At 40.2% G+C, this 27,007-nt stretch overlaps 2 protein-coding genes across 3 annotated transcripts in view; one reads left to right on the top strand and one right to left on the bottom strand.

Annotated features, from left to right (window-relative positions):
• The window catches only part of HDAC11 (Histone deacetylase 11), a 53,795-nt gene extending 53,186 nt beyond the window's left edge, over positions 1 to 609 (bottom strand). Inside the window, exon 1 of one of the 2 annotated variants that reach the window (XM_068374393.1) lies at positions 492 to 609. The gene's annotated coding sequence lies outside the window, so the exon portion shown is untranslated. The remainder of the gene's footprint in view (positions 1 to 491) is intronic. The other variant, XM_068374395.1, reaches the window with a different exon arrangement.
• A 1,437-nt stretch (positions 610 to 2,046) lies between these two features.
• Positions 2,047 to 27,007, top strand: part of l(3)07882 (Nucleolar protein 14 homolog l(3)07882) — a 46,435-nt gene continuing 21,474 nt past the window's right edge. Inside the window, exons 1-10 of the mRNA XM_068374388.1 lie at positions 2,047 to 2,138; positions 12,316 to 12,514; positions 15,594 to 15,743; positions 15,899 to 16,019; positions 17,538 to 17,785; positions 18,111 to 18,337; positions 19,791 to 19,927; positions 20,404 to 20,637; positions 22,305 to 22,459; positions 23,970 to 24,110. Of these exons, the coding sequence (XP_068230489.1) occupies positions 12,338 to 12,514; positions 15,594 to 15,743; positions 15,899 to 16,019; positions 17,538 to 17,785; positions 18,111 to 18,337; positions 19,791 to 19,927; positions 20,404 to 20,637; positions 22,305 to 22,459; positions 23,970 to 24,110 (1,590 nt within the window). The 5' untranslated portion in view covers positions 2,047 to 2,138; positions 12,316 to 12,337. The remainder of the gene's footprint in view (positions 2,139 to 12,315; positions 12,515 to 15,593; positions 15,744 to 15,898; positions 16,020 to 17,537; positions 17,786 to 18,110; positions 18,338 to 19,790; positions 19,928 to 20,403; positions 20,638 to 22,304; positions 22,460 to 23,969; positions 24,111 to 27,007) is intronic.

Here is a 27,007-nt window from a genome sequence, read left to right as displayed (position 1 = left end):
GGGGGGTCGCAGGGGGGCGTTAGCAACTCTTCAGGTAAGTAGGTAAGGACACAGATTGTAGGTTAGGTTAAGGGGGGGGGGGGGGGGAGTTTAGGTTGTCGTCCATTTTTAATGAACACGTGAGGAATTGGCCACTGATATACAAAAGCTCCCATGTCAGTTTTCTGAAGGTAATGGTCAATCATGATGCTTGTAGGCAGGCCATGTTAAAGATTATGGGCTGCACCCAATCGCTTCAGCTAAGCTCCGTATCCTAGTAAACTGACATTGAAAAATTGCCATGCATCTTGAACCAAGCTAAGCTAGTCTATTATTGTTTAAATTAGGCCAATCTACATACAAATAAAGGTTGGTTAAGCTACAACAAAGCCTTCCTATACCACTACACTAATACACTCCAAGCCCTGGACAAAGTTGGCGTTGCATTTCTGGTCAGTGGAGATATTACAATTAAAAGGTTATTTTGAATTACTAATTTCTCACTCACTTACATACTGACAACTTCTGACAATCAAACAGGACTGATTATTCTTTAATTAAAGACACTTGTTTTTTTCAATCACAAATTTTTTCCTTCCTTTTACTAACGTCAAAGAAAGTCCACCTGCTTTAAAATGTCATTTTTTGTGACGGCTCCTCCTAAAACGGTGATTATAGGATCCTTTAAAAATCCTAAATCCTAAATCTTAGGAGGGCTTGTCTTTTCAAATTATTAGTTTGATTTACTTTCATTCTATTTTGGGAAATAATTTTTCTTATCCTTGATCACAGACTTTTAGATATCTTCGTTTGAATAATCTTTACACTGTATTTTGAGAATGAGATTTTTTTAATGATAACACTATGGTCAATTCATTCATTGTCAAACACATAAGTGATGTATTCTTTCAATTGTCCTTAAATTGATTTTACTAGTATTGGTCTGTAAAATACAGTTTCATGTGTTCTTAGCCCTTCTTTTTTCTTAAAATCAGGTGAAATCGTATAATATCATGAAGTTTGAAAATGTATATATATATATATATATATATATATATATATATATATATATATATATATATATATATATATATATATATATATATATATATATATATATATATATATATATATATATATATACACACATACACACACAAACACACACACACATATATATATATATATATATATATATATATATATATATATATATATATATATATATATATATATATATATATATATATATATATATATATATGTGTGTGTGTGTGTGTGTGTGTGTGTGTATGTATGTGTGTGTGTATGTGTATAAAAATGTCCTAATCTTTGTTAAATATATGATGATATCAAGAAGGGCATTCCCAAAAGATTATATAAAGAAAATGAAGAAATGTTATATGATAGAAAAAAACACCGATAGCTTATAATATTAATGAAAGAGCTAAATTATTAGCTACTAGTTAATCAGGAATAAAAGAAAAAATAATGAATAAAGTAAGACCACATTATATTTAGATATTTGGTCCCTTGCTATGCAGTATGGGGACAGGCAAAATCTTACTTAATTTACTGCATTAGTATCGGTAAGAAAGGATTACTCCTATACTAATTGGATTACACTGGCTGCCTATTAAAGTTAGAATAGCATTTAATTGTCTGAAACTATCATATAAGTTTAGGACTCCAGTAAAGTGTTGCAATAGAATGATATTATGAATATTATACGAACATAGGAGGATACATTCGGGCACACTATTCTGTTTTATTTCTCTTCCATTTGTTTGTTAAAGTTTTTATAGTTTTAAATAAAAAAAAATGTGGGAACATGATATTTTAGGGGAGAAATAGCATGAATCCCTTTATCAAAGAATTGTGTAAAGATGAGGCTTTAAGATTTTTAGAATTTAAGATTTCTATTAAATCTAGCGGCCCCACTCAGGGTATGAGAGTACATTACAAAATATACAAAATTATAATTTGACTCACAATAATAGTATAAGATGGCAGGAAAAAGAAGCATAAAACGAAAAAAAAAAAAAAAAAAGGTAAGCTAAGACAAGAGCCGTTATAAAGCTATATTTTCACGACAACCTTTACTACTACAAAGTAAACAAACGTGCTAAACTTAGGTGAACATAACAATTGTTTAAAAGGTTTGTATTAATACGCACAAGTATATTTTATGCATTAAAGTTGTCTATATGTACTTAAACATATCATGTATTAATATACAGTATATATTTCTGTGAAGTTTATGAAATATACTAGTCAGGCTATTAGAGACAACCTTTGTCACTATGGCTGGGCAATGCTTCAGTTATTATGGCGAACTGTTTGTCTGGTAATATTATCTGCCCGTATGTTATTTAGGTAATGCTATGATATTCGATTTTTTCTTAAAATACATAAGTATGGAACTTTTATTGGAAGTTTGTCAATAGTTCACAAAATAAGTAAAAAAAGTCCTAAACCTAACCTAACCTACCCAACTCTACTGTACTGTGTATATTTTTATTTTGGAACAATATCTTTTATGGCCTTTAAAACGGGAACACTTCGAAGTCAGAGGGGTTTTGAATGTTTGGTGTGTATGTACGATAGCGGCCACCTTTATGTATGATTACGCCTACCTTAGAATATGGCAGTGTAAGGGAGTCACAGGGGGGTATTAGCTACCCCCCCCTCCATTAGGTATGTAGGTAAGGACATGCCTTGTAGGTTAGGTTAGGGGGGAAAGTTTAGGTCCAATTTTAATCAACGCATGAGGAACTGACCGCTGATATACAAAGGCTCCCAGTATCTGTTATGGCTTTAAACACCGTGAACTCTTTAAAGTTTGAGAATGTTTATTATAGTAATTCTTGAGGGAAATCCATAGTTTTTTCATTATGGTTGTGTTGATTACTGTAACTAAAAACCTATTGTCATCAATTATGTTTGAAACTCCTTAAGGTATACTGGGTACCAGTTTAATTGTATGATATTTAAATGAATTTTTTCTAAACTTTCTTATTTCCGCCTGTCATTAGCATAAAAAACAAGTCATAATAATGAAAAAACGTTACTGTAATTGAAAACCATGTAATATTAATGAAACACAGTCGAAACACTGGGGTTTTAATTTCCCAGGACTTCTGGACACATAAGAAACATGATTGCGCAGTTTTATTTCACGTTAACTTAATTTTCCAGGGTTAGCCGGCGTAGAGAAACAGGTTCCACTTGCCAGAACATAGGAGCAATGGGATAAAGCTCAATCGTGACGAAATCAAGTATATAGCAGTGCAAAAACAAATAAATCATGAGCTTAATTAAGTAAGGCATTATTTGTAATACAATGAACACTGCTACAAATGACTGCATAGAAAAGGAGATGAAAAATCAGTAAACTATTAAATAAATTTTAGGGTATGTAAGTACTGTAGTTAGGTCACTAATTTTTAGGGGGGCAAAATAAACGGCCACGAGGCTAAAGAACATTGTGGAATATGTAATGCTTACCAGAACAGAGGAACAAGGAGCTAATGTTTAATTGAAAATAAAGCGAGCCATGGCTGAGCAAAAACTAGTAAATGCATAACTTGTGTTAGTTTAGCGGACAAACACATGTAAATATGCTTGGTTAAGTGTGGGTGACAAGGGTCACAGGAAAGATTTCTATTTTCTTTGCATGCGGCAGGGAGGTAACCCAACGATCAGCATTCGTATCTATGGTTGTTTAGGTAATTTTTATTAGATTACCTCACCATAGTTTCTTCCCCCTGACATTTTCCTCTGAATGCTCTGTCCTTGCTGAAAGGTAATTACTGTACAAGTTTTTTAATGTTACCTTGGTAAGTGGGGTCACAAGGTGGGTAAAGCTTCTCCCCCTAATATGTTGGGACATGACGGTTTATGACTGGTTATTTGGGGGTTGCATCAGATTATTATTATTATTATTATTATTATTATTATTATTATTATTATTATTATTATTATTATTATCACTTGCCAAACTAAAACCCTAGTTGAAAAGCAGGATGCTGTTAGCCCAGAGACCCCAACAAGGAAAATAGCCCAGTGCGGAAAGGAAACAAGGAAAAATAAAATGTCTCAAGAATAGTAATAACATTAAAATAAATATTTCTTATATAATGTATTAAAACTTTAGCAAAACAAGATTAAGAGAGATTAGATAGAATAGTGTGCCAGAGAACTCTAACCCAAGACGGTGGAAGACCATGGTACAGAGGCTATCGCACTACCCAAGACTAGAGAACAATGGTTTGATTTTAGAGTTTCCTTCTCCTAGAAGAGCTGCTTACCATAGCTAAAGAGTCTCTTCTACCCCTACCAAGAGGAAAGTAGCCACTGAACAATGACAGTGCAGTAACCCATTGAGTAAAGAAGAATTGTTTGGTAATCTCAGTGTTGTCAGGTGTACGAGGACAGAGGAGAATCTGTAAAGAATAGGCCAGGTTATTTAGTGAATGTGTAGGCAAAGGGAAAGTGAACCGTAACCAGAGAGAAGGATCTAATGTAGTACTGTCTGGTCTGTCAAAGGACCCCATAACTCTCTAAACATAGTGGGGACTTAAGGTGCCATAGAAAATAGGATTGCAAGATGAGTGGTAATGTTTTATATATTTACCATTTATTTTCCTACCTGGTTTTACGGTGTTATGGATATCCGACCCTGATTGCTGGTGCAAACCACTTGATTTTATGTTTCCTCACCCCCTTATCTTAAAAGATTATGGGGGTCTTCCAGTGGTAACCCCTCATCAAAAATGAGTGTTTTACATTACTGTATGGACTTATGACAGATATGCATAAATCACACCAAAATCTGTTGGAAAAATTGTTAGGGTATAAATAGGGTTACACTACTGTGTAATCTAACTACACAAACTTATCCTAACCTATGGATTAAGTCCTCCCCCATACATATTGATGGGTGAGGTGCTTCAACCTGCATTGTGACCCCTCTTCCATATGACATACGACTGTAAAAAGAAAAAACAATAATTTCCAGATGTCAACAGACACCTTGAATGACTACAGTACAGTTCACAATTTTCAATATTAAACTTACCCGATAATCATGTAGCTGTCAACTCCGTTGCCCGACAGAATTCTACGGAAGGGATACGCCAGCGATCGCTATACAAGAGGGGGGTGTACTCACAAGCGCCACCTGTGGCCAGGTACTGCAGTACTTCTTGTTGACACCACCACAATTTTTCCTCTGTCGTGCTTCCGGCAAGACGTTCATGGATACGCTTATAATTTTGGAGTCTTGTTCACGGTTTTGGTGAAGTATTGCTCTAAGATTTCAGCTTTCGCTATTCAGGAAGTTTTATTATTAGCTTAGCTAGCTTTTGGAATTACTTTGATTAATTATGGTGACGAAGAGAGTATGAACTCTCTTTCACCTTTAAATGGCCGACCCTTCCCTTAGACGGAAGTGTTGGTGTCTAAGAGAGTATAGACTCTCTTTCTTAATTTTGCTTAACAAAAGTTATAGATTTATTTTTTATCTCTCCGCCTTTTATAGGCCTCTTCGATTAACTTCCTTTTATTATAAACTTATTAAAATTAATTTTTATATTTGTTTATATTCGACCTTTCCTAATAGTAGGCGGTCTTTTCTTGGTACCGAAGTTAATTAACATTGAGCCCGTCATTTCGGTTTTACCTGTTAACATATTATGCTATTTTAATGTTTCTGAAAGAATTTCTTTGATAGTCTCGTACTGTTTTCAAAGTTGAACTAACGTTTTGTTTTGTCTCTGCAGTTGTTGACGTTCAGAACGTTCAACTTGCGCTCTATCGTTACGATAGAGAGAGAATTTTCACGGTGTCACGTTGCAGTAAGAGTAACCGTTTCTAGCGTTTTGTTCATTCTTTCTTAGCTTAATGGTTTTAATTCTAATAAAGGAACTTTTTATTTGGGAAATATTTCAGTTTTTTTCCTTTAACAATAATATGTTTTAACGATATATATGATTGGGCTCTTCTCTCAGGTTCTAAGTCAAGAGAGAGAGAGAGAGAGAGAGAGAGAGAGATAGAGACGTAGGGAGAGAGAGCTGGATAAACGTTTCGTTCAAGCGAGTAACGTTGTTATCGTTTTTGCTCTTCTCCCTAGTCTCTTTAGGGGAAGAAGGTAAACGTTTCTAGAGTTTTATTCTTGTTCTCTAGCTTTATGCGGTGAGAGATTTTAAACGTAGTTTATTTGATCTAGTGTTTAGTCTCTTTCCAGCCACTGAATTATTTATCTTTCATTAGATTTTTCTGTTACATTGTAATTCTGTTTTTCGCAATTACTAACTTTTAAGGAAGGATAGAATTGCGTGTTTCAGGTACAAACCACTTAAAGTTTCGAGTTCAGTGAAATAAGTGCAAACAGAAAATCAAAAGTGATAAGTGATTAGCGCAAAGTGTGTCAGTGTTGTGCGTGAGGGTACTTCTGTGCGTGCCAGTCGTCCTCCCAGTCCGGGACCTCTTGCAAGCTCCCAAGCCCAGGGGAGAAGCAATGTCGAAGGGCAAAAGGGTTCGGCAGGCCTTGATCAGCGCACAGAAGTATCCTCGGTGGTTGCGGGCGTGTCTTACAGAGACCGTCACTCCCACCCGCAGACGATTGAGCCCTTATTTTGCTCGTCTGCAGAAGAAATTTCGGGGAGAAAACGCTGGACTCAGGTCTCAAGACCTCTTAAACGTAAAGTCCAGACCTCTAGAGTTCAACAACCCGGATGCAGTCATTGGGTTAGCTCTGACTCTCCGCAGTCATCAGGTGACTGCACACCTCCTAAGAGAGGTAAGGCGATGCCTCAACAGACCTCATCGTCTGTTAAGGCTTTGCCTCAACAGACCTTATCGTCTGTTGATCCCAAGATGACTTTGCTGCAGTCCATGCAGTCCATGCAGTCGCAGCTTGCGGTCTTAATGCGTGAGTTTCAGGCTGAGAAGGTTACACCTCCTCCTGCGAGCGCTCCGCCTCTCCGCAGTCCAGTCTGCCAGGCGTACGAAGTTGAGGTTCCTTAAGCTACCTTACCGCGTTCGGAGTTGCCAGTTACCAGCGTTGTGCAGCAACCTTAACCTTCCTTAAGGCAACCTCAACAATGGGAGCAGGAGTCTTATGCCTTGAGGCAAGATTTTCTTGCAGTTAGACCATCTTTGAGGCTACAACCTTTTGAGGTACGACAACCTCTACCATCCTTGAGGCAGCCACCTCAGCTCTCGCAGCTGCTACCTCAACTTTCCTCAAGGCGAGAGCCTCAACTCTTGAGGCTAGCTCCTCAGGAACCTCAACTCGTGAGACAGGAACTGCGTTCTGCGCAGCCGCTACCTCAACTCTCGCAGCTCACACCTCAAGAACCTCAACTCGTGAGTCAAGAGCCTCTCTCTGCGCAGCCACCTCAACCCTTGAGGCAAGCGCAACTCTTGAGGCAGGAACCTCATGCTATGAGTCAGCCACCTCAACGCATGCATCTGCCACTTTCTCCTCAACTTGAGCCTCTTCCCATTCAACTTTGAAATAACAAATGACAATAATAACACCTCATTACTTTCATAACTTGCATTTGTAATCATATACATGTATGCCTATACAAACATTATGATAATGGAGGTTATTCGTATTACTTAAATAAAAAAATATATATGTATTCCTTGCAATATATTTTTAACAAATCACAAATATGGCAAAATATCTTCAAAACAAAAATGAATCATGAGTTATGAATGTAATGTAAATACTATGTTGATATTAAAACCCCAGGCAAGCATGCATGAAGTAATGCAGTGTTGCCAACAGGGCGAGTTTCCCTGTCCTGAGGTGAAGTAGTTTATAGATCGTATATTTAGTGCAGCTTAATTCTACGATTATCATGCCGGCTATCAAATTCATCAACAAAACAGTCTAAATCAATTCCCTCGGCACGTGCACTTTCAATGGACAGTAATGCGATATTACTCAATCTAGCACTGGTCATGGAATTTCTGAGAAATGTTACACGCCATGCAACATGCTCTGCTTCTCTTACAGCATGCTCTACATACAGCATGCTCTGCATACAGCATGCTCTACATACAGCATGCTCTGCATACCTTACCGCATGCTTCTCAGTCACACATCTTTGGTTGTTGCCAACTCACTAGACTCAAGCAGTTTCATAACGTTGCCTTCTAGTCTGCTGCTTTTGCACCAGTGAAACCCTCACTGAGAGAACTTAGCTTTTCTCGGATATGGTCCCTGTAGATGAGAAAGTGCTTTTCTCCCTCCTTCTGATATTCCCTTGAGGACTCTGTCATTTGGAGAGGAGCCTTTAGCTGCGTAGCCTCCTATGGACTTTTATTTAAGCATAACATGCCTCCAGGGAAGGTAATGGTTCCACTTCAGTCGCTAACCCCGTCTGTTACCACACCTGCTCCCATAGACCTTGAGCTGTGTTGCAAGACATGCAGTCCAAGCTTAGTCCTTGTTAGAGGAGTTTTTGTTTACGGAGTCAGTGTGTCACTGGGAAGACGTTCAACAACCAGCAGAAGTGACTTGTTGTGACGCAGTGCGGCAACCTCAGCAACCCGATAAGGAGTTGTCTATACGACCCAGACAGTCTAGACAGCTTCGGGTTGTCACTGTACTTCCTCGCTTCCCCATGGTTGACAGTTCACAGACTGTGCAGCAGTACCATGATCTTGTGTCCGGCTCCGTCAGACGACTGGGTTTTAAGAGCTCCCACAAGTCGTCGCTGTCTGGAGATTCTCAGATGGACTATGGATCTGACCAAGGAACTGGGCCTCCTGGTCAATTTTGAGGAGTCCCAGCTCGTCCCATCCCAGACCATTGTCTACCTGGGTATGGATCTTCAGAGTCGAGCTTTTCGGGCTTTTCCGTCGGCCCCAAGGATCTTCCAAGCCCTAGAATGCATCCAGAGCATGCTGAGAAGGAACCGATGCTCAGTCAGGTAGTGGATGAGTCTAACAGGGACACTTTCATCGCTGGCCCTGTTCATCGTGTTAGGGAGATTCCACCTCCCCCCCCTTCAGTATCATCTAGCTGCTCACTGGATAAAGGACATGACGCTAGAGACGGTCTCAGTTCCTGTTTCCGAAGAGAGGAGGTCTTCTCTCGCGTGGTGTAAGAACAGCTTTCTTCTCAAGGAAGTCTACATTTGGCTGTTCAGAAACCCGACCGCCGTCTCCTCTCGGACGCATCAGACACGGGCTGGGGTGCGACTTTGGACGGACAGGAATGCTCAGGAACATGGAATCAGGAGCAAAGGACACTTCACATCAATTGCAAGGAGTTGTTGGCGGTTCTTCTGGCCTTGATAAACTTCAAGTCCCTCCAGCTTAACAAGGTGGTGGAGGTGGACTCTGACAACACCACAGCCCTGGCTTACATCTTCAAGCAGGGAGGGACTCTTTCGTGGAAGTTGTTCTAGATCGCAAGGGACCTCCTCATCTGGTCAAAGATCGAAAGCTCACGCTGGTAACGAGGTTCATTCAGGGCGGTATGAATGTCATGGCAGATCGCCTCAGCCGGAAGGGTCAGGTCATCCCCACAGAGTGGACCCTTCACAAGAGTGTTTGCAGCAGACTTTGGGCCCTGTGGGGTCAGCCAACCATAGATCTGTTCGCTACCTCGATAACCTAGAGACTCCTGTTGTATTGTTCTCCGATTCCAGACCCAGCAGCAGTTCACGTGGATGCTTTTCTGCTGGATTGGTCCCATCTCGACCTGTATGCATTCCCGCCGTTCAAGATTGTCAACAGGGTACTTCAGAAGTTCTCCTCTCGCAAAGGGACACGGCTGACGTGGATTGGCTCCGCTCTGGCCCGCGAGAGAATGGTTCATAGAGGTACTGCAATGGCTGGTCGACATTCCCAGGACTCTTCCTCTAGGAGTGAACCTTCTACGTCAACCTCACGTAAAGAAGGTACACCCAACCTCCACGCTCTTCGTCTGACTGCCTTCAGACTTTCGAAAGACTCTCAAGAGCTAGGGGCTTTTCGAAGGAGGCAGCCAGAGCGTTTGCCAGAGCTAGGAGAACATCCACTCTCAGAATCTATCAGTCTCAAGGGGAAGTCTTCCGTAGCTGGTACAAGACCAATGCAGTTTCCTCAACCAGTACCACTGTAACCCAGATTGCTGACTTCCTGTTACATCTAAGGAAAGTAAGATCCCTTTCAGCTCCTACGATCAAGGGTTACAGAAGTATGTTGGCAGCGGTTTTCCGCCACAGAGGCTTGGATCTTTCCACCAACAAAGATCTACAGGACCTCCCTAGGTCTTTTGAGACCTCAAAGGAACGTCGGTTGTCCACTCCAGGCTGGAATCTAGACGTGGTCCTAAGGTTCCTTATGTCATCAAGATTTGAACCTCTCCAATCAGCCTCTTTTTAGGACCTCACATTAAAAACTCTTTTCCTCGTGTGCTTGACAACAGCTAAAAGAGTAAGTGAGATCCACGCCTTCAGCAGGATCATTGTTTTCACATCTGAAACGGCTACATGTTCCTTGCAGCTCGGTTTTTGCTAAACGAGCTTCCTTCACGTCCTTGGCCTAAGTCGTTCGAGATCCCAAGCCTGTCCAACTTGGTGGGGAATGAACTGGAGAGAGTACTTTGCCCAGTTAGAGCTCTTAGGTACTATCTAAAAAGGTCTTAACCTTTACGAGGACAATCAGAAGCCTTATGGTGTGCTATCAAGAAACCTTCTTTCCCAAGTTCTAAGAACTCAGTTTCTTACTATTCAGGCTTCTGATTAGGGAAGCACATTCTCATCTGAAGGAAGAAGACCTTGCTTTACTGAAGGTAAGGACACATGAAGTGGGAGCTGTGGCTACTTCAGTGGCCTTCAAACAGAACCATTCTCTGCAGAGTGTTATGGATGCAACCTATTGGAGAAGCAAGTCAGTGTTCGCATCATTCTATCTCAAAGATGTCCAGTCTCTTTACGAGTACTGCTACACCCTGGGACCATTCGTAGCAACGAATGCAGTAGTAGGCGAGGGCTCAGCCACTACATTCCCATAATCCCATAACCTTTTAACCTTTCTCTTGAATACTTTTTATGGGTTGTACGGTCGGCTAAGAAGCCTTCCACATCCTTGTTGATTTGGCGGGTGGTCAATTCTTTCTTGAGAAGCGCCGAGGTTAAAGGTTGTGATGAGGTCCTTTAGTATGGGTTGCAGCCCTTGATACTTCAGCACCTTAGAGTTGTTCAGCCTCCTAAGAGGAACGCTGCGCTCAGTAAGGAAGACGAACTTATTTAAGGCAGAGTAATGGCTCAAGTCGACTTCCTTACCAGGTACTTGTAATTTCATTGTTATTTTGAATAACTGATAATATGAAATACGGGATACTTAGCTTCTTGATATACATGTACACTGGTTTTCACCCACCTCCCTGGGTGTGAATCAGCTACATGATTATCGGGTAAGTTTAATATTGAAAAATGTTATTTTCATTAGTAAAATAAATTTTTTAATATACTTACCCGATAATCATGATTTAATTGACCCACCCTTCCTCCCCATAGAACCAGTGGACCGAGGAAAAATTGAGGTGGTGTCAACAAGAAGTACTGCAGTACCTGGCCACAGGTGGCGCTTGTGAGTACACCCCCCTCTTGTATAGCGATCGCTGGCGTATCCCTTCCGTAGAATTCTGTCGGGCAACGGAGTTGACAGCTACATGATTATCGGGTAAGTATATTCAAAAATTTATTTTACTAATGAAAATAACATTTTTATATCTTTGTAAATAACTTTGCATTAGCTTGCCACTTTTAATGCCATAAAAATATTCCAAAACAGCCAGCAATTAACCATTTCATACAGAAAATTCATTTGTAAGAAATAAAAGCATATGCAATTGTACTGTGATTAGTTGCATGTGAATAGGTCATGTAATATAAATTCTTAAAGTAAGGTTTGACTATTGCTACAAAAACAGAATATCCTCAAATAGTTTGACAATAGTGATTGTGCAACAAGTCACTATTGTTTTACCAATGTCAACAAACATCATGAAAGACTACAATACAGTTCACCTCGGAGCAGAACCTTTATTGATTGGGTAATGCGTTATCTTGTATGTAAAAGTTTTAATGCACCATAATTCTGTGTAGTTTATTAAAGTACTGTGCGTCAGTTATATGATTGATTATGATGAGAAAATTAGCACAATTTTGATTATAATAGGTTTACTGTATGTATATATTGTTATGATTTTACGTGTATTTTTGTAGCTGGATGTTATCTACCCAATGACCTTTAACAAATTTTTTTTGCACCAAGTCTATTATGTATGTATTCTTAGTATTCTTTTTTCTTATAATTGGTCAGGTTAAAGTCAGCATCTTAAAACATGGCAAAGAAGAACAAGTTTAAACCAAAGGCTGGAGGGAAGGCCCAAAATCAGACGACGGAAAAAATAAATCCCTTTGAGGTTCACGTTAATCGATCAAAACATGAAGTTCTGGGTAGGAAAAGGAAAGAAGACCGAGGATTACCTGGTATAGCAAGATCAAAAGCTCTGAAGAAAGTAAGTGGAGTACTGTATCCTCGTAATGTTACCGTTATGGTACAGAAGAAGGTTTTTATTATATGATTTTTCTCTCAGATTGTTATGTATGCTGACTGTTCTTAAGCACACGGCTGTTTGATGGAAAATTTTTACTCCAGTTTCTATGTTGTATTTTTCTTCAAATTATTCCTATCTGTATATAACGTTTTTTTTTTTTTTACTGAGGTAATTTTTCCATGCTGGGTATATTTATAGGTGTGGAGAACATGAATTAACCAGTTACTATTAAAATTATAGTTGAAAATATGGTAAAAAACTCATGAACTGAATATGTAATATCATGGTTACTTTCTGTTAAGAAAACTTTTTGTATCTTTGATCATCATTTGAATCCAATATTAGTAAAAAAAAGAATTGGTTGTTCATCTGTGTATACAGAACTTAGTCCTTTAAATAGGGAGGCGATTTCAGCAAATGTTAGAATGGCCGTAGAATCCATTATCAGGTGTTCGCTGGCCAGAAGCTCCTTCCCACCACCTGTTGCAAGAGCCTCACTTTGAATTTTTGCCGCAATGAATATGGGCTTATTGTTGCACTCTTATCCAAACTTTTCACTTTGTTTTTCTTACAGAAAATGAATGCTGGCTATTGAACGCTGATGTAATGAATGTGAAGCAAGAGCTTCATACTTACCAGCAAAAGGGTGGACACTGCAACCACTTTATGAGTAAACCATGTGTAGATTCACAGTTTCTCTGTGCAGCGTATAGAGGCATGATTGTTCACAGTCATCCCCATGTGCCGAGTGCAGGTCGTGGCTTCCTATATAGTGGCAGGCATGTGGCATGAGGGGAAAGAAAGAGCTACGCCTTTTGCAGGGTCTATCTTGGCAACATTCAAGAAGAAAAAAGTCAATTTTTCTAGTGTCTCGTCAGTCTACTACTGCCGCCTCTGGCTCGGTCCGCTGGGAGCATGCGTCAGGAGCAAGAAGCCATTGGATCAGTATCTGTGGGCTTTTTTGGTTTTAGTGGCATTCAGAGTTTCTTCTGAGTTCATTGTACCCCATCTGAGGTTCTTCACCTGTTTCCATGCAGACTGCCGATGATGATTTTGACCTAAGGAATGGCCTTCTGTCTTTCAGGTAGGCTCTCCATGACTTTGTTGAGGGAGCTGGTAGCTAAGGTTACCTTTCCCCTGGTATCCCCAGTTCCAGTGTCCCACCTGGTAATGCCGGTGGTGAAATGTGTATTGGTACCCTCCAAACACAAAAGGATTATTAAAAGTTGTAAAGCTCTCGCCCTGGAAGGTGTCAAGCCTGAGATTGGTTGTAAGTTGGTCTGGGGCCAAAAGTATGTTGTCCCGATGCTTGTGGTTACCCTGTTTACCCCTGACCTGGTCACCCCTACCCTTGGGCCTGAGGGTTCTGGACGCAAAACCCCTGCTCCCACTGTGCTAACGATCCTGTTGATTGCTGTGCCATGGCCCCCTGTGAGTTTGCCATACCTCTCTCTTGTGAAGAAGAAGTAGAAGAGGTCGAAGAAGTCCAAGAAGGCTAGCCATGTCATGGTCCCCTTCATAGCCCTGGTCTCTCCAGCTACCCTGGTAGCCACACGAGACATGAATTTACGGCCCTGTACACTTTCTGTTCCCTGGTTGATGGAGGAGCTTTGGCACCCTCCATCTCCCTTTCTATTAGGATGGTGGATTCCTGCTCCTCCTCCATTCTGTGATACTTTGCTAGAGCGGTGTGAGAGGATGACATCACTCAAGGCTGTCAGTGTGTAATGGAAGATCAAAAGTTGGCAGCTGATGGACTTTTTCTCTATGCCTCAAGGCACAGGGCATGTCCTTCCACCCCAATTCGCAAAGAGAAGAGTATATGTTAGTCCTGTCTCTGCTGTGATCAGTGCCAGGGACTCTTCCCCATGCTATTGTTCCCCTTCCCAGGTTTTCTTCATCTCCTGAGTATATTTTTGGTTCTGTCTCTTGGACAAAGCAGTTATACTGGTATGGGGAAAGTGAATCACTGGAGCATCCTGCCATTCCCTCTAACCCTCCTGGGCATGAGGGTCCTCTGGATTCGGCTGCACCAAGGACACCATTACTGACAGAGGCAGACAATACAAAGTCAGAGTACAGTATTCCTTTTTGGACGTCCTTACAGTCGTCTGTGGTTGAAACGTTACTTGCTGGATCTGACATAATGCTGTTAAGTTGCACTTCTCAGCTCCATTGTTTAAATCTAAAGAAGTGTATCCCCATCCTCCCTAATGAGGGGGAGGATGGTGAAATTTATACAACCCATTGCTTATCATACATTAGGCATATTCTGGACTGATTTCCCCTTTAGGGGAAGAGTTTTTTCTGTTGACCATGTAGAATTCATCCTGGACAGGCCAGGCCCTATCAGGCTTCTCTTTTGCATGAGAGACAGAAGGTTTCTGGAGTCATTTCCTTCATTCCTGCACTGGACCAGCAGAGGGCATTTCCAGGAAAGAAAAAAAAAGAACCTGTTCATTTCTAGGGGTACTTCTAACCCACCAAGCAGTGTCTACCTATTTAAAGAACAAAAGTTTCTTTACTTGTAGGAACAAATAAATTTTTTAAAAGCACTGTAATTTGTATTTTTCTTATCTAATGTATACAAATCTGAATCCTTCAAATTAAACTTCCTCTTCTATCCCCCTTCTCAATCCTGAGCTGAAAGGTCAAAGTGGGGCTTTTCTGTCAGGTGGTGGAGTGTAGTTTCTCGCCCGTCCACAGCACCTTTCACTAAGTACCTCGTTAAGAAATTCAATGGCCACGGCCTGCGTATAAATAATCTCCCTCTTTAAAGGACTTATGTCTGTATAGCTGTGAAAAATATAAAATACTTAAAAAATTTGCTCTTTTTTATAGAGATAACTTTTAGTTGAAGTTTACTGTGGTATTGTTTTAATATGTATATTAATCGTGAATCTAGATTTGTTAATTGCTTGATGCTAAAGTAAGTTTGTTTTCATGCATTCTTTGTTAAAATAGTCCCCTTAAGAAAATTAAAGGAATTTTACAGTGGATTTCTCTTCATTTTAACTAATAATTCTAACATTAATTTCAGCGAGAGAAGACACTCTTGCAGGAATATAAAACTCGCCACAAGAGTAATGTATTTGTAGATAGGCGTATTGGTGAGAATGACCCTACATTGGATCCAGAGAAGAAAATAGCGCTCAGATTAGCTGCTGTGAAGACCAAACATGCTAATAGGGTATGTGATAATCTTTGCTATTATTAACTTTAGAAACTAATATTATGGACATAAATTTGTAGAAATATCTTCTGATTGAGGATGTTTGATCTGAAATATTCCCTCTGCATGAAGACAAGTGATAGAGGTACACTAGTCTTTTTTCATAATTTCAGAAATCAATGTTCAACCTTAACGATGATGACTTCCTTACCCATGGAGGGAAAACACTTGATGACGATAATATAGATGACAGGATGGGTTTCAGTGATGATGAAGATGACCAGATGCTTGATGGTAAGTAGTAAAATGTGCATTTACTGATACAGTATTAGATTCAGTACAGTTAGTCTTTATTCATATGCAGCTGTAAAATGCAAGTGTTTTTGGTCAACTTCTTTTCTGGTTGGACGATATATTAGTTTACATTACCCATCTTTTTAAATTGTCTCAAATTGTTCTGTAAATGGTTCCAGTTCTTATTGAAGTCTTGGAGGTACACTTGTCACTTGTAAGATGTGATGAGGTTTTACAGTAGGCCCTGAACATACTGTATATATAGAAATGTATATGGTAGTGAATCCCATAGACTGAAATTTATATTCTTTTTTATAGATGTACAACAGACGGCAATTTCAATTTTTTTTACATAGATATACAACAACAAAAATATTAAACTAAATGAAATTATTTGTATTATATACAGTATAAACTGGATAATAGATAAACATTTATATTTTGATAGCCATTGCACACATATACTCCCTCTCTTATTTTCTTTTGTCCTAACATTTTAATCTTTGAAATATCAATTAAACTTAGTAGAATTAACATCTTCACAACCTTTTGACAGAAACACTTAATAAAGAAACTATGAATGAACTGAGTTACATTTTTTATGGTATCAGCACTAAAAGATGTTTGTGGCGTTGTGCAAAGTGATTCGGGTAGTGTGAAGGATCAGATAGACAAAGAAAATGGCTTGTTGATGAATCACGTGGGATGGTGGGCAGGATAGTAGCTTTGTGTGGATTTTAAAAGTTAACTAAAATTTTTAGCATTTCATATTTTAAAGTTTATTCTAAAAATGCAAGTAACTGAATGCATGAATGGCATGGGAGAATTACATTCCTTTTAGAGTTTTGTTAATAGTCTTTTGAGTCAGTGTTGTTCTAGGAACGTCTGTTGTTATAGCGTAATAAAAGTAGTCTTACGCAAGATTTTCTTTTGTCGGTTGTTGAACCTCTGTTCCTAGATTTGTGTCTGTAAGAAATAACTCCTAATCAAAAACTACATTCAGTGGTTGGACATAATCTTTCAGGTATGTCACTAGATTTTTGATAATATTATACTGGCAAAAAACCTACTGTTTATTCGAACTTAATCCATTTTCTTGTCAATTTGTTATATAAAGCAGGTATGTCAAGTGTAGCAATGTAAAAAGAAACTTCATATGGAAGAAATGGAAAAATTCTAATTCAATTCAGTGTATTTTTACAGTAATCATTTAGAGTTTTGAAAAAAGCATGATGCCATTTACAATTTGTATTGTGTATATTGATAATGAAACTACTGTATAAATGTAACTCAAGATTTTGATGTGCTATGTTTTTTTCTCATTGTCTTCTACTTTATGCATTTATATATTTATATAAGATTGTGCCTGTTTTTCTCATATTTTCTGATTAACATAAAACCTTTCATCTATTTGTTGTTGCTAAACTTGCAGTAATGTGCCAAACTTGACAGAGTTTTTACATCGAAGTTTTATGAAATATTATAACTATGTACTCATCAATCACTGCGATTTTCCAGCTCAGTTTGTGAAGGAACGACATTTTGGAGGTGGTTTTCTGACAAAACGTGAAACAGAGAATGGGGAGAAGCCCAAGAGTAAAAAGGAGTGGATTGATGAAATTATAGCAGAGTCAAAGAAAAAGAAAGCTGATGCTAAAAAAGATAAAGAAGAGCAGTATGAAGCTGTCAATAAATTGGATGCAAATCTGAAATCATTCCTGATGATGATGTCAGGGAAAACTATTAAAGATGAGGATAAGTTAGAGGTAATTGGGATTACATATAATGTTCATCTGACATAGAGTGTAATATATTTTCCCCAAGATTTTATTCACATTTTAGTATATGGTATATTGTATATCACGTCCTTTATTGATTAATAGCAGCAGAAAGGCTTAGAGGTTGAGGTTGACAATTCATTTTTATCAGGCTGGAACAAAAGAGAACAAGGACATTCCTTTTATGTATTACGTATCATAAATTTTGCATTTATCTTAAAATTGTACTTTACAAAATATTTAGTCATTGTCGGTTTGTGGTGGGAAAATACTCAGACATTGAAGTATTTTTATGGAAGTTAATTATTTACAGGCCAAAAAGAACTGTGAATTTAGAGACTACGACACTTTAGTAAAGGAGCTTGGATTTGATAGAAGTGGAAAAGCAAAAACCTCCACTAAACTGAAGACTCCTGAGGAGTTGATAAAGGAAGAAAAAGAAAAACTGCTGTCTTTGGAAGCTGACAGAGTACGCAGGATGAAGGGAGAACCTGAAGCCAAAAAGCAAGCCTCACGGAGTGCAGATGACTTAGACGATGGGTATGTAAGAGAACTTTCCAGACAGTATTGTCCAAGGTTTTCTTTATTTTTGGTAATTTGACATTAATTTTTTTTTCTTGGATTTTTCTGTACAGTAATTAATTGAAAAAAAAATAAAAAGTAGATAATTTAAAAAGACTACTGATTTCAAAATGTACTCTCAACTTTCTTCGGTTTTAAGAATAGTTTTAGAAAGCCAGACTAGTGTTTATCACAAACACATTACAATACAGTAATCCACATTATCCTATTCTGTGTGCCAGCTTAAACCTGAGAACTTTGTCAAGGAGATCACTTCCACCTGGCAAGGTAAGCATTCAGGTCCTGCTGTGTCCCTGGTAATAGGAAGTAATTTCCTGTGTCATTTGCAATACACCTTTTGTTTTTACTTCCAAAATTCCTGGTGTCTGTGCTCATTCCCTTAATAGTTCTTTATTTCATCTATGAATTATATTTGCCTCTCCATTTCATTCTATCATAAAAAACCTTTTGTCCATGAAAACAGGGAATGTCTTCAGCGGAGCTTGAACTGCCATTTGTTAGCTGTGGCCTGATTATTTTGGTCCTTGATGAAAAGGGGTCCCCATCAGACTCATCGTCATAGTTCATAGCCCATTTCTCTAAGAAGTTGGCTGTGGGTTTCTTGCTCCTGTACTTTGCTGAGTAGTTTTAGCGTAAATCAACCTTATGGATCACTTTTGACACTGTGATACTTCCTTTCCAACAATTTCAAAGCTGTCGTTTTGTACTTTTTTACTACGTTTTCTAAAAAAATACAGTACTACACTCAAGAAAATGTTTTTGACTTTGAAATGATAGGTAAATGAGTATCATAGCTTGAATATCATCTTCACTGACACAGTCAGACATCACGCACCATAACTATATCAGGGATAGACAAGACCAGTAAAGATCTAGTGATTTGCCAGGTTAACTGGTTTAGACTAAGCCTTAAAAGTTCAAACATATTTCTCTACTAACAAGGTTGCAGGTCATTTGACGACCCCTTCTTTGTATGAAGATCTGATTTTCTGTTTACTCATACTTCAGAATGTAGCATGTTTCATTGTTCTGGTTCAGTCTAGCCTTAATTTGATAATAGGCACTCCCAGTTAAATATCTACCAGACAGTTGTATATCAATTGCTTTGTCATAAAACAAACAAATTCATTGATTTATAAGAGGTATTTGCCTCTCAATCCTGTTTTCTTGTAGTATTGTATTGACAACACAGGGAATGACTTTACAGCCACCAATGCCCTTGGGTGAGAGTTTATTCTTGAGGTGTGTTGGAGGATTGTGTGATGCACATGATACCCTAACATGAATTGATAGGTTTGTATCAGAGAATGAAATTCTGCTTTTAAAAGATTTCAAACTTGTGTTTGCTGATTCAGAGAAACAACCTTTTTCATGATAGCTTTCCCTTACTTTGTTGTTATTTTTTTTCTAGGTTTATTTTGACTAAAGATGACAGATTCCATTTGAGCTACAAAGATGGTGTAATGCTTAAAGAAGAGGAAGATGCTGATGATGATGATTCAGAAGATGGCGATGGAAATATGAATGAGGAGGAAGCAGAATGTGAAGGTAAGTTTAAAGTAATATCTGAAATACAAAACCTTTATCAATAAAAACTTTTTTCAGAATGGTATTGGATTAACTTTTCAGTAAGTTGAAGAAAAGTGAATGTAAAAAACTCAAATGCCAGTTTATACTCCATAACTTAGTTTTATAACTGAATATAGATCTTAGACTAGCTTTCAGGTAGTTTTCTATTAACATCAGTATTTATTAAGGGACCTTTGGAGTAGCTTGCTTTATTATGTAAGGGTGCTCACCAAAAATTAGTTTTCAAGATACAATGCCTTTTTATTCTAAGTGAGGAAAGTCATTTATAGAACTTAAAAAAAACATTAGTCAAATAAAAAAAGTATACTGACATATTACTGCTTTGGTAGTTTTAATGAGTGTGGTTCATTGTGATTCACTGTACTGTTTTAATATTTTGGGACTCTGTACAGTTTCTGGATATATTTGACCTGACAGATATTTTCTATTTTTAGAAACCGAAAATGAGGATGAAGGTGTTGATAGTGATGTGGAAGATGGAGATGATCTTGAAGATGATGAAAGTGACAAGTATTCTGATATCTTTGATGAGGAAAGTGATGACGAAGGTAATGATAATGAAAAAGATTCATCAGAAACAGATAAAGCAAAGGAGAATTCAGAAACTACAGGCAAAAGGAAAGAAATAATGGAAGCTGCACGTAAGGAAATTCCTTATACTTTTGAAGGTAAGTAATTATTTAACATTTTGTATGTTTTTTTCTTTATCTTTTAACATTTCAGTTTTAATTTTAAGTCTTTCTTTATTTGCTGTGTAGCCTAGCTTGCAAAGTACAGTAATGAAAGTTTTGTGACTATACCTGTATGTAATAAATCTATTAGCCATACAAATTTTATCTTCATATTTTGAATATTCAATGCTTTACCAGTCCTTTGTTTTCTGTCGGTCAGAAGAGGTTGGTTTCTTATACATGTTCCATCTGAAGCCACAATTATTTATTCCTACATGTATAGTATACAAGCCTTTGTCCCTATAAAATAGGGATATGTCTACAGCGGTCAAAGGATGAAGCCCCGCCCTCTTGCGTGTCGCAAAATAGTCACGTTTGCCTTTGGCAGGCGGACATAGACGCGCTGCAGTGCTTTTCTTGCGACTGTTGGGTGTTTCGTTTACATGTGTTGGTTTTATTTTTGTGATCATCTACCTTGTTAATTCAGTGCTGTTTCAGAGCCACTGGAGATATATCTTTATTTCAAAAGACTTAGGTTTTTCTAGGTGGGAGGAAGATAGATTATTTTAAAAAATTATTACAGTATATCTTAGTCAATAGCATTATCTGTAATGTAATCTGATATGATGCAGTAGGTTTGGTGGGGTCGTGAGGATGGGATTCATCATACAATTTTAATGGGTTTGATTCAAAAGACTTGTTTTGGAAACAGCTCGATTTATCCTAATCCTATCTATGAGAAATATCCTGAAATTATAAATGACAAAAATTTTTGCGGATGCATGTAGGATCCATTAGAGCAGTGATTCCTAAAGTGGACAGAATTGTTTCCCGGTGGGGGGTCAGTGAGGCAAAAACTGCGTTTGGTGACGATGGGTGGCATTAAGATCATTTAAGCTATAAATAGCATTTTTTTTTTTTTTTTTCAAAATTTTAATGGCAAAGCAAACACCACACTAAGGCAAGGAAATTTGTATGTAGTTTATAGCTAATAAAACTGACATTAGAATTTTAAATGAATGCATAGTTACATAGCTTGAAGTTGGAGTCAAAAGTCCGAACGTTTGCTTGACACCTATGTACAACACATACTCGTAGAAGAAACTTGCTGTTACCACATGTGGCTCTGTCCAGCCAGATCAGACTATTTGAGCCCTACAACATGCCTTTTGGATACTGCGTTGTACTGGGTCAAAGCCAGCTTATTCCAGAGACAATGAAAGTGACTGGAAAGTACTTGCTAGGTGGAAAAATTATTGCTTTATCACTTACTTAAATGATCAAAATAAAAAATATGTGAAATAAATTGTAAACAATGAAAATAAAGTAATTATTTTTGGAGTAAATACCTGGAGAATGAGAGTTAAGCTGATAACAGCACAATCCCACAAAAAAGTATGGTTATTGGTTGAGGCATACTTGTGGTTTCAGATGGCATGTGGAAAGATTACCTTTTTTTCTTTCTGATAAATAGCAAATTGGTGAACCTGGGAACATTTAGACCTGAATATATGTAATGTTATGATAAAGCACTCATGATGAAACTAGTGGATATTATTGGGATATCAGTTGAGTAAACTGAGTAGTTCTTACATCTTTTAAACAGAATACTGTAGTAACACAATTTTAATATCATGCAGTCCATGTAATTAGTTTTTTCTCAGTTCCACAGGAATATGATGCATTTTGGGCATTACTAGAAAATAGGTCACCTAAGGAAGTTGACATTATATTAGAGCGAATGATTGCCTGTAACCATCCAAGCCTCGGAGCCAAAAACAAGGAGAAATTTGAAGATCTTTGCACATATATATTACAGGTAGTTTCCATTTAATATTTTTGTTTGTCTTGTTTTTAGAGATTGAGATAGAAAAAAAGTGTATAGAATGAAAAGAATTTATTTCTTGAATGATATTTTAAAATGAAACATGGAAATTCCTTAGATGACTAGAAATCAAATGGAATAAAAGGGAATAATACATATACCAAGGCACTTCCCCCAATTTTGGGGGGTAGCCGACATCAAACAAATGAAACAGAAAAGGGGACCTCTCCTCTCTATGTTCCTCCCAGCCTGACAAGGGACTCAACTGAGTTCGGCTGGTACTGCTAGGGGTGGCACCCCTAGCAGTACCAGCCAAACTCAGTTGAGTCCCTTGTCAGGCTGGGAGGAACATAGAGAGGAGAGGTCCCCTTTTCTGTTTCATTTGTTTGATGTCGGCTACCCCCCAAAATTGGGGGAAGTGCCTTGGTACATGTATTATTCCCTTTTATTCCATTTGATTTCTAGTCATCTAAGGAATTTCCATGTTGTTCCATTTTAAAATATCATTCAAGAATTAAATTCTTTTCATTCTATACACTTTTTCTGTTTTATATAGGTAACAATTCATAAATAATGCTTGAATAAAATCTACTTGTTGAATTCATTTTTAAATGGATTCTTGTTAACTTTAACCAAAACCACTAATCTACTTGGAGTATTGTTAAGGATGTGAATACTGTTGCCTCTTCAAAGATGGTATATGATTTTGAATAATTCCTTTAGTTTTGCGGGGGAGAGGGGGGCAAAGGTTAATCTGGAACTGGTTATTCTATAGGGATTGTTAAAAGAACTGAATAAAGTTGGCATGCATGAAATTCTGTCTTCAAACCTAAAGGAAACTTTGAGGGAAATGGTATGCAGGCTTCAAGCTGTTGTGTGAGTAAAAAGGCTGTTGGAAACTTTCAATATTACTTGCAGTATGCTAAGGCTTTAGGTCTGTAGAATGCTACATTTTGCCATAAAATCATGAATTCTTGGAGTTATATAATACTGAAATTAAGTTTAATCAGGGCAGTTACATCCAAATTCAATTGGTTTTCGTCTATGATTTTGTTTGGGGCTCCAACAAAATTGAAAATATTGTATGCTTCAGTTGCAGATATTGTAAAGTCATTTTTTTTTTACTGTATGGACCTACTGTATCTATATTTTTAATATGAATTCTTAAGAATAAGAAGTCTCACCACAAGATTTAAAGTTTTTGTTTGCCTGCTCCAAGCTCTCCTTTGAGAAATATTACTGTGCTTTTGTGAATGGGGGTCAAGTAGCAAGGTGAGTGTCATGTGATACCCAAGGGATTTTTATATTGATTCATATATCATTTAAAGGGCTGTTGTTACTTCAGGGTTGATATCCAATAAAATTTCTCCTTTGGGCCTAGCTTGTTTTTGGCATCCTTGCCTATCTCAATGTTCACAGTTTTAAAAAATTAATTTATTAGCTTATTACGTTAAGCCTTATACTGTAGTATATTTATAACAATCCTTTTTTGTTATTGTTACAGACTTTGAATGTTCTAACAGAGGAAAATGGAGACTCCCCTATCAGAGGGATGGCACCTATGTCTTATATTGATGTGTTAATACCTCATCTGTACACTGTCACACAAGCATGCTCTTCTGGAGTTGCTAATTCATTTCGTCAGGTTAGTGTTGTGAAATTTATGTTTTTTCCAACATGTACACAAATATTACGTCCTGTAAAGTAGGAAGAATGTCTTTAATGGAGCTGGAAAGTTTGTTGAAATTGTTAATGAGGTACTCTTGTGGGGATCGTGGCTGTCTGGCCGAATAATAATAATAGTAATAATGATAATAATAATTTGTTCCGTAACCGAAATACAAACCACGCTATTTACATTGGGGGGGGGGAGGGTTAACTTTCGGCGTAGCTGAAATTGATGAGCCAATAGATTTTAACGAGGGTTAACTACCCCTGCGCTAGTTAGGGGGGGTAGGGGAAGGGGTAGCTTGCTACCCCTCCCCCCCCACACACCGGTAAGTTGTCTCACTTCACTTTTGGCTCGGACGATGTGCAGACGTGTCTGTCTATCGTCCTCGTTGTTGACAGCCTTAATCTTTTTCTTTGCTTTTCCTCAGCTGTGTGCTTGGAAGTTGGCCTCGCCCTTTAGTTATCATCATGCGCAAGTGCCCTGGAATCGCCGGCCGCCCCTGCGGTACCTTCATGTTGGCAGTGGATACCGATCCTCACACCCTTTGCCCGCAGTGTCGAGGCCAACGGTGTGACAGGGAAGTAACATGCAGTGAGTGTAGGGAGTGGTCTGCCTCCCAGTGGGAGAGGTTTGCCCGCCGGCGTAAGAAGCAGTCCAAGAGAGACCGTTCTCCTTCAGGGGTTACCTTGAAGGAGGAAGGCTCCAGGGACTTCTTCCGCCGCCCAAACCTCCTCCGAAGCTCCCACTCGGCCGGCCTCTCGTGAGAGGCCTCCGAGTGGTAGCGCAGACCCTTGTTCTGTTTCCCGATCTCGGGGTGCGGGAGAGGGCGTCGCCTCCCATAGCGGGGCGGCTCCCCCTCCTTCCCCGGGGGAGGATTTTGATAACGTTGATAACTCTGTGTCTAACGATGATCTCGTTCAGCTTTGGGCTTCCTTGGGGCTTAAGGGCCTGCCCTCCAAGGAAGCCCTGTTTGACCTTATCCAGTTGGGGGCTGCTGTCAAACAGTCGCCGGTGGTAGCAGAGGTAGACCCTCTGTCTGTTGTCGACGTCGTGGTGGCAGAGGCTTCCGACGGGTCTGGTCAAACCTCTGCGGCTCCTGATGTTGCGGACGTTGCTGAAGGCTCTCCTCCCCCTTCCGAACATCCTTCGAAGGGGAAGGTGGGTCCCACGGTCTCTCCTGAGGCTACGTTTCCCCCTCGGGGGAGCGCTCTGACTGAGACTCCTCTTCGGAGGACCGACGATCCTGATGACCTCCCTCGTGGCTGCCTTCGCCGTAAGGCTCGTCGTCCTCTTCGTCGCAGGGGCCTCCCGTCTCCCTATAAGGGAGTCAAGAGGCGCCTCTTCGAGTTGTCTCCTCCTCCGTCCTCTGATGAGGATCCTCTTCGCCGGGAGCAGACTGTAGCAGCCACGTCCTTAGACCTCTCCGGTGATCGTTTGCGATCTCCTACGCCTGCCAGACCTTCCACCTCCTGCGCAGATGGCCAGCAGACTTCTGAACTCGTCAGCCGACGGGCATCGGTCCCTTCGGGGCAAAGGGATGTCTCCCACGGTGTGGGGGCTTCCCTTGCACGTCAGGGTTCCCCTGCGCGTTCACGCGCAGTAGCGCGTAAGTGCTCTCCATCCTTGCAGTCTCCTGACTCACCTCGCCAGCGCTCTACTGTTCGTCAGTGCTCTCCTGCTCGCCAGCGCTCTCCTGATCGCCAGCGCTCTCCTGATCGCCAGCGTTCTCCTGATGGTCGACGCCCTCCTGCTCGCCAGCGCTCTCCTGTGGACAACCTACAACCTCCTGTTCCTGTTGCGCACCCAGCGCGCCAACGGTCTCCTGAGCGCACAAGATCTCCTGCTCGTCAGCGCGCACCTGCCCATCCAGTTCCTGACACGCGCCCTAGATCTCCGGATCTGGACGCGGGCCAGGATTTAACTCCTCCTCGCCCACGCGTTCCTGCTCGCCATCCTTCACCTGCGCAGCAGCGCACAAGGTCTCCTGCGCGCACGTCCAGAGTTCCTGCGCGCCCACACGCCTCCTCTTCCTGAGCCCATTCGCGAGCGTTCGCCTTTGCGCGGCGCGCCACCTGTTCCTGCGCAGCAGTCTACGCGTCGTCATCCTGCGCGCCAGCGATCTCCAGTGCGTCAGCGATCTCCAACGCGTCAGCAATCTCCAGCACGTCAGCGATCTCCTGCGCGTCAGGGATCTCCAGCGCGTCAGCACTCCTCTGAGCCTCGGCAATCTCCTGAGCGCCCGCGCGATCTATCTCCTGCGTGCAAGCGCTCTCCTACGCGTCAGCACCACCTGGATCTGGATAGACATAGGTCTCCTGCGACCAGCTCGCCCACGGGCTGTCGTTCGCCTGCGTGTTCTACGCGCCATCGCTCTTCAACGCGCCATCGCTCGCCAGCGCGCCAGCGTTCACCGACACGCTATCGTTCGCCGACTTGCCATCGCTCGCCCACGCGTCACAGGTCTCCAGGACACCATTGTTCTCCCGCGCCTTGCCTTTCTCCTGGCTTTCAGCTATCTCCTGTGCGCCCGCGCGTTCCTTCGCCCACGCGCCAATGCGTTCCCTCGCCAACGCGCCCACTTGCCAGGTCGCCCGAGCGCCCACTCGCCCGCGCGCGATCGCTCCCGGGCTCGTTTATCTCCGCACAACTACGCGCCCGCGCTCCAGCAGCCCCTCGCGGCGATCCATTGAAACCTCCCCCGCGCGAGCGCCAGTGCAACCTCCAACGCGACCCCCGTTCTCGTCGGGTTCCGCAGCTCGTGGCGGCAGCAGGGACGTGTGTTTCCAGGTCGCAGTCAGGATCACCTCCACGCAAGCGCAGGTCTCTCTCGCAGGACAAGGAAGAATTGTCGGAAAGGTCAAGGCAACTTT

Source organism: Palaemon carinicauda, chromosome 5, assembly GCF_036898095.1.
Source record: "Palaemon carinicauda isolate YSFRI2023 chromosome 5, ASM3689809v2, whole genome shotgun sequence".
NCBI classification, from domain to species: Eukaryota; Metazoa; Arthropoda; class Malacostraca; order Decapoda; family Palaemonidae; genus Palaemon; species Palaemon carinicauda.
The sequence above is the reverse complement of the archived record's forward strand: the minus strand, read 5'-3'. Positions and strand labels throughout refer to the sequence as shown.